Source organism: Plecotus auritus, assembly GCF_963455305.1.
Source record: "Plecotus auritus genome assembly, chromosome: 4".
Taxonomy (NCBI): Eukaryota; Metazoa; Chordata; class Mammalia; order Chiroptera; family Vespertilionidae; genus Plecotus; species Plecotus auritus.
In genome coordinates this window covers 152,093,154-152,107,424 of record NC_137775.1, presented here as the reverse complement: position 1 = coordinate 152,107,424, position 14,271 = coordinate 152,093,154, and the positions used below count along the sequence as shown (strand labels likewise).

Below are 14,271 nucleotides of genomic sequence, written 5' to 3'. Positions count from 1 at the left end.
TCTCTTAATTAGGAAATTAAATAGGAAGCAAAAATATGGTGCTTGCTTATCCAGCGGTCCCTTGATGGATCTTATTTCCCCATGGGCCCTTGAGGAAAGATGGTTTACTTTTTCTATATAAAATGGTGTTCCTGTATTCTACAGTAGTTCATGTGATTTCCAAGATCCCTAAAAAGAACCTCTTATTGCAAACATCCAGGAATATATGACTCATGATTATCCTTGGATTAAACTGTTGAATGATTAAAAACTTTTTCAAACAGCTGAAAAAACGCAAACCTTAAGAGAATTCCAAAAATGGGAAGACTTTGAAAAACAACAACACAGCAGCTTTATCAAATAACAGGCTATGGCAGGGATCCGGCACTGTCAGGCAGGGTTCAAAATGGCTTGCCTGAAGCTCAAAATTTCACACACAGTCCTTCAAAGGGCCCACGTAGTTAGTGCTGAGTAGACAATTAAATAATTAAGTGAAGTGTGGAGACTAATGGGAAACTTTCTATTTAACTGTTCGTAAGCTTGTTGGAACTTAATCTGGTAAAACAGGTGGGGATATAACACAAATCCATATGTCTCAATTCACCCACAGTCAGAATGGTAAAGGCTCCCATTAGGCAGGGCATACTATCACTCAATGAATAATATTCCCTCTCCGGTAATCTGAATTTATAGTTCTCACTGGATAAGTGCTTTCATATAATGAAATGCCAAGTATATATGTTTTAAGAACAACTCACTTTATCCATTGAATAGAATTGTTGATTTGCAATGAACAGTTAAAATGCTTATATAATGGAGAGTGAATTTTTCTGTTGTGGGCCTTATTGAATTTAGTTCCTTTGTTCTGCTGGGCATCTTGACAGTTTAGTATGGGCAAAGATGGCCCTGAAACTGTATTTTGGGAAAGAGCTAGAGAGAGCCAAATGATTCTGTGAAATGGAATGAGACACGTATGAAGTGCCCGGGGGACAACCTGGGATGGTGAGGCTGTGGAGGGCAGATGGGGGATGAAGATGGAAAGACAAACCAGTGGAATGGAGCTAGAGTAGGGTGCTACATGGGGTAATGCAGGCGGGGACTGCTCCCAGTGATAGAGTGGCCCTGTGGAGCTTGGAAGGGCATGGCTACCTGATACTTAACTTGAAATTCTTTGCATTTCTGTACCATGCCCTCTCACACTGTTGCCCCAAATCTTCAAGAAAGTCAGTTCACAGACAAAGGCCTTGCATGAATGGTCCTGTGTAGATGCAGGCTGAAGATGCTGGCCGAGTCTGTGCTGGGTGGTGCAGGGGTGGACCAGGCACTGTGTGATGAGGGGATCTGTGAATCCCCTTGATATGATTAAATTAAAAAGCAGGACCCCAAACTGTGTTTACAACACAAGCTAATAAAAACCTTTTACTTGTACACCTAGAAAAAGACCAGAAGGATCTCTTCCAGATTTTTGATAATTTTAATAGTGGTTATATCTTGGGGATAAAATTTTATTTTCTTCTTTAAAAACTTTGTATTTTTTTTTCAAAACTTGATTAACGTGTCTTAATTTTATAATCAGAAAAAAATCTGAAAGCCACCTGACATTTTAGAAAACTTGTTATAGGTTAAAATTTGTTCCTACACTGAGTCGATGGAAAAAAGTTCAAGCCACAGTTTTTTTTAGTTTAATTTTTTCTTATATTTTCATAAAAATTACAATTATTAGAAGTGAAGAAAGCAGCTTTCTTTCCTTTCTTTCTATTGCTACTTCATGTTTAATTTTGTGGTCTTTATTACACTTTTTAAAAGGCCATGTCAGAGGCCAGGTTATTAAATTACAGGGAAACTACAGGGGTTCACAAGGAGTCGAATTATATGTGATTGCCAATTAATAACGAACAACAATCTCAGCTCCAGAGGGCAAGAGTACTAAAAATAAGAGAGCTAGATCTTTCCAGCAAGCATCAAAAACATAATTATGCTGGTGGAAGTGAAATTACATAAGTTTTGAGCTGTGAGAAAGCTGAGCTAGAGTTGAGATTTGGGAGGGTGTGTATTCCCAGAAAGGCAGAAAATGCTTCATGGGGAAAAGACCTCTGGAGCTTGGCCCTCCAGCAGTGTTCCACGGCATTTTCAACCCAGCCACATAACTCATGGGTTCCAGGAGTAGCATGGTTTGGTTTACATGTAAGAACATACAACCTACAGACCAATAATGGAGAGGGGGAAAGCAAATGGTCCCAGGCAGCATCTCATGAGCTCTTTCCCACCTGAATCTGGAGCACTGCTACGTCGGCATCCAGGGACCTCTTGACTGGCAGCAATTTCTGGGTCACATAAATCTGTCTTTGTTTCTCAGCAATCTTCAGTTTCAGGAATCGGATTTTTTCATCCAAGACATGTATTTCAATTTCTGCATTTAGTTTCATCTTCTCTTGGATATTTATTTTTTCATAAAAGATGCACACTTCTTCTTCCCGCTCTATCAGCTGAACGCCACTATGGTCAAATGGAGAGGCGGAGGTTAAGAGGATGTTGAGGTCACAGTTTTACTAGCTATTGTGGTTTCCTCTGGATTTGGGTGCAGAATGCACATCAGCATTGCATAATTCCAGAAGACAAAAGATATTTACCAGTGGCTTTCTAGTTAAACTCTACACTTCAAATTTTGGGAGATTGGAAAGGGATGGTTGTTTAGCCTCTTGACTCTGAGCTGACCATGTGGTTGACTGGCATAGAATCTCTGCAAGTCCCCAAGGTTTCCTGGGGTGGGAAAGAATGTCATTCCCCATGCATGAACAAAGTGACCCCACAGTCTGATTTTCTGCAGATCCTTTCCTTGGACCAGGCTTGCCAACCAAGTTCTGGCCAGATGCACACAGGCAGAGGGCCAGGGAATGTATTTCTGCAGGGATTCTGTTCTATGTAACGTGCCAAGCCCATTAGCTCCTTTTAAAGCTGACTATTTCTGATGCAGATTTCCTAATGAACAGGCAAATTCCGTCATTTATAATAATGCCAGGGAAAGACCCCTCCTTGTGAGGAGAATATGGGAAGAAACAGTAAGAAATTTCTAATTCCAGCCCCAGGGATCTGACCAGGGCCTGGGAGTACACTGCCTAAATGCCTTGGTTTGCGCCAGGAGTCAAATAAGAAGGTCCCCCATCCCCCAGAGAACACACCTGCCAACCCTTTGAAAAATGGTATTCCTCATCACCCTGAAGTTCTTCCCACACACTGCATACCCAGTACCCCAGAGTTTACCTTTAATTGCTTCTCTCTCTCTCTCCTCCTCAAAACATGTGTTTATGTAGTTGTATTTGACTAATCTTAGCTCTATATTTTGTCTCATTTGACAATTATTGGTTCTTCTCATGATCTCAGTCCTCTTTAAAATAGAAAGCAGGAGCAATGTTTGACCATCTTTTTGTATTGTCAGGGTCCTGCACTTACACAGAACACAACCAAGGGTTGATGATAAACACTCTGATACCAGATGCAATTGCTATAAGGCTCTACAATCTCACATGCCAGATTTCTCAAAGCACAAGAAACTTGGGAAAACTGCTAAAGTAGTACTTGAGTAATGATATAATTGTGGCCTGGAAGAAACGATGATACTCCTAAAGTTCTTACTTACTTGCTGAGAAAACGAACTGGGAGAAAGAAAGGCTGAATAAATATCATAATATGAACAGGCCTGTCACAAAAGTGGATACATGATCCAAAGATTTATGTCCATTGTCTGTAATAATTTGATGGTATCAGAGGCATCCTGAAAGGTAATCTGGGAAAGGACTTTTATCTTTAAGTAAGCAGCTCCCCAAACTCAACTGTCACTTCCTTCCTTCCTTCCTTCCTTCCTTCCTTCCTTCCTTCCTTCCTTCCTTCCTTCCTTCCTTCCTTCTTTAAATTTTTATTTATTGATTTGAGAGACAGAGAGAGAGACAGAGACACAACAATTTTGTTGTTCCACTTATTTATGCATTCATTGGTTGATTCTTGTCTGTGCCCTGACCGGGATCGAACCTGCAATCTCAGCGTCAGATGTTCTAACCAACTAAGCTACCTAGCCAGGCTCAGAGTTTCTTATTTTCAGGCAAAACATGCAGCTATCCCTCCCCTCCAAAACTAATAAAACCTGAATATCGAATGTCCCTCTCTACCCACTGTCACGTGTAGGTAGAAAAAGGGGAAACATTTCTAAATAGGATCTCTGGGTGCTTTGTTCTCACAGTAGGTTCCTGATTCTTACCTTTCATTTCGAGACTGAATAGCTCGTTCGTATTTTTTGCGAAGCTTCACCATCTCCTCTTCAATCATTGTGATCATATGGGCAAGTCTGTCAATGTTATTTAAATGGACTTCCTTCTTCTCTTTCATCTCTTGAAGTTTTACTACAATTTTGCATACATCGTTTTGCATGCTTTCTCTGATGGTAACATTGTTGGCATGTTTCAGCATGGAATTTTGTAGCTTTCTTTAAAAATAATGGGAAATAGATAAGATTATAGTTTTCTTTAGTTTCTTTAAAAATAATGAAAACTTCAAAACACAAACTGTATCAAAATAGCTCTTGATTTAATACATCCCTTGCAATGACAATAGTAATAATGATATTCATCAAACAATACACTTCAGGAATTTCTGTATTCTTTTCTGATCTCAGATTCCCCCTCCATCTGGATTAGGACATCTTTCTTTTGTGTCCCAAGACTCTCCTCTACCCTCCCCCCACTTTATCAAAGCAAGAGACAACAGCAATTCATTTACTGCTCTGCTGTCCCAGAAGACTGTGCTAAGGACAGAGAGGGTTATATCTGATAATGTCCATTGGACCTAAGGTGGTCTCTGACTCGATAAAGCATCACAATAAATGCTGGACGAATGCATGGCTTCTATAAACAATGTATTATCTTTATGTAGGATTAGAACCTGATTAGGAAATTAGATTTTCCTTTTCATACAAATCCCTTACCCCCTCTACCCCCACCCCATCCACTATCCACACACAAGGGCCCATTTTATAATATCTTCATAAAAGCAAACTGAACAATAATGGTCACCAGAAAAAATTCAGGTTATATAGACTCAGTAGATCAGGGACTAAACATAAGTTGAAAGAGTCAAACAGATCTTGCACATGGTAAGTAATACATTTTATAAAACACCATTTGGCAGACATTTTTTAGTATTTTTACATGGTTTAACTCCTCTATACTAATAAAAGCCTAGGTGGTCCTCATGCCCTCATGTGCGATGTCCTCACAAGATGGCCACAACAAGATGGCCGCCATGCGCACAGTGGAGGCAGGGCGTGGTGAGGCCTGAGGGTCCCGCAGCTCTGAGCAGCGTGGAGGAGGCTGGTCCCAGCATCTCTGCTGCCTCGTGCGGAGGAGGTAGGTCCCGGTGCAGGAGGCGGATCGCAGCAGAGGAAGGCAGTTGTGGGGGATCAGGCCGGCAGGGGATGGCAGTTGGGAGCCAGCAGGTCAGCAGGGGAGGGCAGTTGTGGGCGATCAGGCTGGCAGGGGAGGGCAGTTGGGGGTGATCAGGCTGGCGGGAGAGCAGTTAGGTGTCAATCAGGCCAGCAGGGGAGCAGTTAGGGGGCGATCAGGCTGGCAGGCAGAAGCGATTAGGGGCAATCAGGCAGGCAGGCAGGTGAGTGGTTAGGAGCCAGTGATCCCGGATTGTGAGAGGAATGTCCTACTGCTGGTTTAGGCCCGATCACCGGGATCGGGCCTAAAACTGGCAGTCAAACATCCCCCAAGGGTTCCCAGATTGGAGAGGGTGCAGGCTGGGCTGAGGGACACCTCCCCAGTGCACGAATTTCATGCACTGAGCATCTAGTGTAATAATAAAAAGTCCTATGAAATAAGGACAGTTTTTTTAATGGGTAAAAAAAGTGAGCCCAGCGAGGTTAGGTGTTTTGCCCAAGGTCACACAGCTAGTAAGTATCATGGCTGGGATTTGAATCTAGAGAGCCACCTCTTTTAACCACTATACTACCTCTTACAAGCACATTAGAGCTTCAGATCTACAACTAGGAATGCTGGTTAATAAACATTTGATTGTCTTTTAATCTTAAATGCAAATGATCAAATTGGTGCTTTTTTTCCTAATTGGATAAATGAAAATAATCATAGTAAGCATTGTTATATATTATAGTTTTTCATTCACTTAAAAAATAGATGGCTCTCAAGCAGTAGAAGCATAAGGAATCACATTCAGATGCCTTGATTATCATCTGTAAAACAAGGTGTAAGGGCTTTTCTAGCTTCATAAAATACTATTATTTTCTATTTTATTATCTCCAGAGTATTTTAGAGGTTAGTCAATCAGAAGACTTTGAAAGGATAAGAGTTATTATAACACTTACCTTTCTTGAGAAACTGCACTATTTCTTAAAATTTCCAGTTCATTCAATGACATTTTATGCCTTTCTGTTATTTCAGTTACCTGCTGGTGAGCTTTGTGAAGTAAGTTAATAAATTTGTTTCTTTCATTTCGAATAGTGTCATATAATTGAGCAAACTCTTTGAGCCTGTGAAAATACCAGTGTTTTTGAAACTTGTGAAAACAGGATGTTCCCCCTCCCCCCCACCTAACTAGATAAATCATCATGTAATTCTTTTACCTCCGTTGAATTTCACGTGTTTTCTTCTTGTGTATCCTGATTTCAATATCCTTTGCTTTGATCTCCTTCATAATGTTGATATATTTTTGCTGAAATATAAAAAATTATGTGTGAAATAGTAATAATAATAAAGCCCACCAACAACAACATATGAATACTCCCAGCCTCACCCCATCTCATTCCTATGCATTATGAAAAATCCTTTGTGCTGATTCCGTGAGATCTGAAAATTGCCTAATCAGCTGAACTAAATCACAATAGCTAGGACAAAGGGTTAATCAAGGAAGCAAAATAATAGAGAGGCGGAAAAGGAAGAGCCTGTACAGGATGAGTTTGAGGAAAAGTTTGGGGAACATTTGAGGGAGCCAAAGAGTGGGCTAGGTGAGTGAGGAGTTTGTGGAATATAGATGAGGGGAGGGGATTTGCAGTAAGCTTTGATAAATGTTACTTATTGAATCCTCTGTGGTGTTTTGTGAGAGACAAGCCATGATTTTAAAGCACTATTCCACTTGTACGTTGAGTGCTTTTTCCTACACAATAAGGCACCATAAGGAGATGTTACAAATTATGCATAAATATTTGAAGTCAGCACTTTACAGTTCTAAAATCCTAAAAAATATACCAAGTCTAAATACACTAGTTATGTTCTTCAAATATAAAGATACTGGATCCTTCATCTAGTGTAAGAAACATTTCTAAAGATGAAGTATTTGCTGGTAGAAACCTGAGGAATTAGTTTCTGTTGGTCTTCATTTGAGGACTGTGAAAGCAAAACCCAACTGGCGTGAGTGGTTAAAAAGAAATTAGACATCAGAGCCAAGATTGACATGCAGCAATTTTATCTTGTTCTCAGTGAGAATAGGATTCAGGAAGAGACTAATATTATTTAAGTAACTCTATGTGTGAAGAATTATACAAATAAAAAAATTTAGTATCATCCACTCCATCTTGGGGATAATAGCAACATTGTTTTTCTTCTTCACCCTTTGTCTTTTTGGGAGGATGTAGATGACACAAAATAAAATGATGAAACTGACTGTTGTCTTAGGAAAACTATAGTTTATTAAGGCTAATGTTTAACAGACCAATTCCCAATTCTAAGAATACTTAAAGAAAACAATATCTTTCCTTTCTTGATTTCCCTTATTCAAGAGAAAGAACTGTGTGCTTTTATAAGAATGAGCTCATTTAATAATGAAGTTTGGTTTGATACATAGATAGCACATGTATCAATTTTTTAAATATCTTTTTATTGCTTTCAGAGAGGAAGCTAGAGAGAGAGAGAGAGAAAGAGAGAGAGAGAGAGAGAGAGAGAGAGAGAGAGAGAGAGAGAGATTGAGATTAATGTTGAGAGAGAATCATTGATCTGCTGCCTCCCGCCCGCACTCCACTGGGGATAGAGCCCAAAACCCAGGCACGTGCCCTGACCAGGAATTGAACCGTGACCTCCTGGTTCACAGGTTGACGCTCAACCACTGAGCCACACCGGTTGGGCTCAATTTTTGAGATTAATTTAAAAATTATCTAATTCGTAAAACAGGTCACTGTCCCTTGCAACAAGTATCCCCCTGCTCTCTCCTTTCCTTGTTTTGCTCCTGCTTGTCCTCCCCTCAGCCACCCTGTTCTCTCAAGCTGCCTTCTTTCCCCCATTCCTCCCCTGCTGCTGCCTTTCCTTTCTTTATTCTGTGAAATCCAGCTAGCCTATGAACTCTACTGGGCCAACCATGCTAAACATCTTGCAGTTTCTCAAATGTTCTAAGGTGGAAAAAATAAACAGTTAAAGGGGCATCTGAAGAGTTTGCTGTGGATTGTGTGGTGATCTTTTCCTCAGTCTTCTTTGCAAAATCTTTATTTAACCTCATTGCTCACTATGCTTTGATGTGAGTTCTTTCTTGGGAATAAGAAGAAAGGCTACTCTGCAAATACGTGCTCAGAATTAGAACAAAGGTTGCACTTAGAAATGGCCAACATCTGGGCCACATGGTAAATTCAGGTTTTCTAGTTTAGTGATATGTCATACTAGAGGCCCAGTGCACAAAAATTCGTGCACTCGGGGGAGGTCCCTCAGCCTACATCCTCTCGCAGTCCGGAACCCCTCGGGGGATGTCCAACTGCCGGCTTAGGCCCGCTCCCTGGGGGATTGGGCCTAAGATGGCAGTCAGACATCCCTTTGGCAGCCTGGGAGCCCTCGGGGGATGTCTGACTGATGGCTTAGGCTCGCTCCCTGGCGGGGTGGATGGGCCTAAGCCAGGGGTGGGACATCCTTAGTGATGCTGAGGAGGTGGGAGAGGCTCCCGCCACCGTTGCTGCGCTCACAGCCATCAGCCCGGCTTGTGGCTGAGTGGAGCTCCCCCTGTGGGAGCACACTGACCACCAGGGAGCAGCTCCTGTGTTAAGCGTCTGCCCCCTGGTGGTCAGTGTGCATCATAGTGACTAGTTGTTCCCGGTCGTTCCACTGTTAGGGTCAATTTGTATATTATGTTTTTATTATATAGGATCATATTCATTTTTTTAACAGGGGACCTCTGGGCATAATCCTCAAGTGGAATAGGTGGTTCTAATATTAGAGTTTAGCCAGCATGACAGGAGGGTTGTTTTTGTCATTGGTTTTATTGTTGTTTTGGCTTGGGGATGTTGCACTGGGTCAGCTCTGGTGCTTTGCTGGGAGCCCAGGAATGTCACCTAGTGGCACTGGGTGAAGCAGTAGCTAAGGGTTTAAATGATGGTGGCTTGATGAACTTGGGAGGGAGGACGGTCTCATGCTACCGCTCTTGAGTTGTTCCCAGGCAAAGCTGGCTGTGAGATGTCTGTGGCCTGTGCAGCTGTCAGCCATGTCCACCACGTTGTTCTTACTGATTGGTCATCTGTTCAAATCCTCTGCTCCTTTGGTTGATCTAGCTCTTTCTCTCTATAGATTGTTGACTACTGCTAATTGGATCCTGGGACTATTACTTTGGGAAGCTGTTTCATCACTGGAATTTGGAGACTTAGCAATTACAGCTTTCTAATGAACACTGTGTTCCAACAAGGCTAACCTGAACTCCTGCAGTGATTTATGGATGGTTACAAAATGCAGTTACCTGAACTTTCCGGAAATCCTTGGATTTTTGCTCTTTCTCATCAATTTTGATTTGAGTCATACGGATAAGGCTGAATACCAGCTCTTGAATGTTTTCTTGATCCTTTAAAAGCTTGTTTTCTTCTGCAAGTTGCTGTTCTACTAATTTAGACTCAGCTTCTGATAGGATTTTCTTTTGAAGAACACAAGATATTATGATTTATTTCTTTGAAAGAACACACTAAGGCCATTATCTTAGACTATTTTTAAACTCCTATGTAGAATTTCTTTTATTAAAACATAAAACAAAGTAATTCTACTGCCTTAGCTCCAAGCATTTTTAATCTTATAAAAGAATGAGAAAATATTATAGCGTATTTAACAGGACAGAACTTTTTCTTATTCAAACTGTATTTTAAAGTAAATTTAAGAAAAAGAAGAGACATAAAAGCATGTTTAAAAATACTTTGGCAGTGGCTTGACTAAATAAAATTTGAAAAATTTAAATTAAACATTGGTGAAATAAAGCATTTATTGTTTGCTTTTAATATAATCAATAGCTTCTATTTTAAAATATGAATTTGTATAATCTTTGCTGCTTCAAGTACATCCCCCCTTCCCCTTGCAATGTAGGGTTGGTGTGGACCCAGGTTAAGTAGGGTCATGCTCTCTTTACTGACTCTCTTATTAACGAGGTTTCGTGGGGCACTGTTAAAAACCCAACTTCATATTAACCATTCTTAGATAGAAGCTTAAATGAGAGATGATATGAACCTGTTGGGCCAAATTCCTTTTAGCTACTTCAACTTCTTTGTGGAGGTCTCTCCTCCTCTCAGCAGTAGAATCATCTTTAGGGATAGCTTCAATCTGGAAGTCAAAATTTAAAACAGACATTTATACAAGAAAGAAATATTTAAGGTCATGTAGTGAACTGATCACATACCTTTTGAAAATGGTGGGGAAATGATGATTCGGAGTCATATAGGAACACTGATTTTGCTGAATATTCTTCATGAAGTCATTGAAAACTAAAATATAAAGACCTGCAAAAAAATCTATAATTCCCTAGCTGCAAATATACTATTTCTCACTCATTTGGAAATAAAATGTCTTAATAATAATAGCTGCTAACATTTATAAAGCATTAACTATGTGTCAGGGAAAGTTCTAAATGCCTGTATGTATGGTCTTATTTAATCCTCACAATAATGCCATGAGGTAGGTAATATTATTATCTCCAATCGTACAGGTGAGGAGAATGAGGAACGAAGACATTTAGGCAACGTGCCTCAATGGTTTCGGTTCAAACCCAGGCAGTTAGACTGAGAACTCATGATTGTAATACTGCATGTTACCGCCTCTCTTACTCATCACTCAGCACTTCAGAAACATGTATATTTTAATGATATTTATTATACTTATAAAGTGTGAATTTAAATCCTATAGGCTAAAGAAAAATGGAGCTATTTATTAATAACAGTGAGAGCAGTTGGCTACTTATATGTGATGGTTTGATGAGCAGCTGGAAAGTTCTTACACAAAAGAAAAGCCTCTTAATCTTTCTTATTTATTCCAGAAATTCCCCCATTACCTTCCTATTGTATTAGCTTGCACTTGTGTCCCCTGTGCAAGTACTTTGAGGAGAAGGCAACATCTCATTCCATCAGTCTTTGCTGCCTTATTGGGAATGAACTTGCCAGATTCTTTATGATGGAGAACAGAGGAGAGAGGAATGAGACACATGGCAGCTGCTGGGAATGCCCACCAAGGATGCAGGAAGGGCCAGCGTCGGGGGCTGACAGCATTCTTGACTTAGGGCAGGTTTAGGGTTGGACCTTTATACTAAAAGCACATGACTCCAACCTGATGTGGTTTATCTCCTACTGGGAAAGCACATAATTCTAGGCACCAAGGGAGGATATTGGCTAAAACTTGTCTCAAGAAGGGAAGATCATACTGTTTAGTGATTTAAAAGTCATCTAACAGGATCTTTTTGAGGTTCATGCTACTCTTTAAACTAGGTAAAGGGTATCTTTAGAGGCCCTAATATCCATGAACCTGTGCATCATCAGTAGCACCTTCTCTACCCTCAGGTGCCCAAGGATGTCCTGCCGCCCAGGGCCTCTCCTATCATGGACAGCTAGCTCTTGAGAAGCACACACTGGACTCAGGGAGATAAGACATAGTCTTGAGAAGTCTATATAACAATAGACAGAATTTGTAGTTTTGGCAGCTAATGGCTATAGCAGGTCAAAAGGGACAGCCCAGCATGGATTCCATGCAGAGGTGAAGAAATCAGCAGGGAAGAGTTTGATTTCTCCTGCAGGAAAGTGGAGTTAATCCTTCTGGGACAGGGGAAGCCCAGCAGGCACCCTGGTGCCCGCCTGATTCTCCGCCACAGGTGCCCAAGAGTGGGCTGCTCCAAATGCTTTGCTCCCAAGTGTGGGAAATCTGTACTTGCACGATAACTGGAACCAGGGATGCTTAGAAGGATTCTATCGACAATATGATGAGAGCACACTCACCAGCTACTCTATGCCAACTAAAGGCTGTCGACTAATTTTCCTAATTTCGGGTTTCAGACATTTAGCTATTTCCAATGTTTTGAATGACAAATAATACTTCAATAAAATACATTCATTTTTGAACTTGGGCTAGCTGCTTCCTGGACCCCTTTCTCAACTCTCCATAAACACAATCCCCCAGTGTCAGGCAGGAATTGAGTGTCTGTGCTTTGTGGAAGAGGTACCAAGGTGAGCCATTGGCAGCAGAGCCTGCTGGTTGCCCAGACAACAATATGCACCCTCCACTTTGACCTTGCTAACAGAACCCCTGTTTTGTTCAGTGCTGCAGTGTATCCAGGCATCCTCAGACTTCTTTGCAGCTGAAGGGTGACCAATGAGCCAGTACAGGCCAATGAAGTGCAAGTGAAAGCCTGCTGAACGGGGCTCCTGGGAAAGTCAGTTGCCATACGCCTTTTGCTCTCTGCCCTTCCCCACTTCAGGATGATCTTATGCCTGAAGGTGAAATGGCCATCTTGTGATCTTGGAGAAAACATGTACATGTTAAGGATGACACACGAAGAAGCTAAGAGGATCGTGGAATATGAAATTACCTGCTATACCTACCTCTGATTATCCAATATGTTTATTGTGTGAATAAAACAACCCTCCATGTAGGTAAGCCACTGTAATTGAATTTCTATTACTCCTTGCAGCCAAATTGCAAACCTAATAGATTCTAGTTATGTTCCAGCTATGTTATCATACTGGAGTGATGAGCTATGTAGCATTACATCTGAGCTCCAAATTGCATGTATCAGCAGGTTTGGCAAGCTTATTTATTTCAGTTCTTTGTTTTTATGGAGTAGCATTTCATACTTAGAAAAAAAGTGTTTATTATAACCATTAAAAAATAAGTAAAGTAAGAAATTAAACATCTCTGCTTCCCACCTCTACTTCAAATGCTACTTCCCAGGAGTCACTGTTCATAATTTGGAGTCTATTCTTCCAGACATTTTCAATGCACGAACAAATATCAGTAACTTTCATAAAAGTGAAGAAATTAGACATTATTCTGCTGCTGTAAACATCCCAGTTACTTGATATCACTGAACTTCAGTTTCTTTAAGGCTTTGATATTTTTCTGAAATATTTCAAATGTTCATGAGGTTTGTGGCTTGAATTTCTGGGACCGTCTCTACGATCAAAGGCCATAGGAGAATCAAACAGCTGTCTCTAGGGGAAAACAAATTCTGAAAAATAGCCAGAGCCCTTCATACTTACCTTTTATCTCTTTCCTTTTTGGATTGTTTGCAAGTCTGAAATGTTCATTCAGGATGGAGTAATTGGCCTGACCCACTCCTATTTTCAAGTACTTCCAACCCACTGTGGGACAATTATAAGTCACAAGGCAGAGGCAGTTGGTCTCTCACTGAAACTTTACTAGGACAAAAACACAGATCTTTCTTTCTCTTTTTCTCTTTCTTTCTTTACATCTTTCTTCCTTCCTTCCCTCCTTTCTTTCTTTCTTTCTTTCTTTCTTTCTTTCTTTCTTTTTTTCTTTCTTTCTTTCTAAACACAATTATTTAAGACCTTTATTAACAGGTGCTTACAGTTTGTTGACTTTAAAAAAATCAACTTGTAATCTTTTATTACAAATTAAAAATGAGGTTCTTAAAAATCTCAAGTTGACCAGATAGGAAACAATTTTAAAAACTTTAAAGGTGTATTGAGAAAAACCAGGCTTAAAAAAAATAAACATTTGTCATTTTCAAAAAGAGATGTCTTTAGATAAAAATAATAAAAACCTCATGCTGCATAGATAATGCAGATAGTTCTAGTTATCTGGTCAACAGGCAGAACTCGAGCACTTAAAGTCTTCAGCTTCAATCTTTTGTTCATTTCTTATTGCTGGAATTTCGTATTCATTTCTTCTTATTTTAAAAACATTTTCAAAATATATATTTTTATTGATTTCAGAGAGGAAGGGAGAGGGAAAGAGAATAGAAACATCAGTTATGAGAGACAATGATTAATCGGCTGCCTCCTGCACGGCACACCCTCCCTGAGCCCCACCCCTCCCACTGGGGATTGAGCTGCAA

At 40.4% G+C, this 14,271-nt stretch overlaps 1 protein-coding gene across 1 annotated transcript in view; it reads right to left on the bottom strand.

Moving 5' to 3' along the window:
- Positions 1 to 14,271, bottom strand: part of CCDC146 (coiled-coil domain containing 146) — a 119,562-nt gene that overhangs the window by 12,812 nt on the left and 92,479 nt on the right. The window contains exons 10-15 of the mRNA XM_080665436.1: positions 10,443 to 10,535; positions 9,691 to 9,861; positions 6,611 to 6,699; positions 6,353 to 6,517; positions 4,232 to 4,456; positions 2,247 to 2,475 (exon numbers count right to left, since the gene is read on the bottom strand). Coding sequence (XP_080521562.1) covers positions 2,247 to 2,475; positions 4,232 to 4,456; positions 6,353 to 6,517; positions 6,611 to 6,699; positions 9,691 to 9,861; positions 10,443 to 10,535 — 972 coding nt within the window. The remainder of the gene's footprint in view (positions 1 to 2,246; positions 2,476 to 4,231; positions 4,457 to 6,352; positions 6,518 to 6,610; positions 6,700 to 9,690; positions 9,862 to 10,442; positions 10,536 to 14,271) is intronic.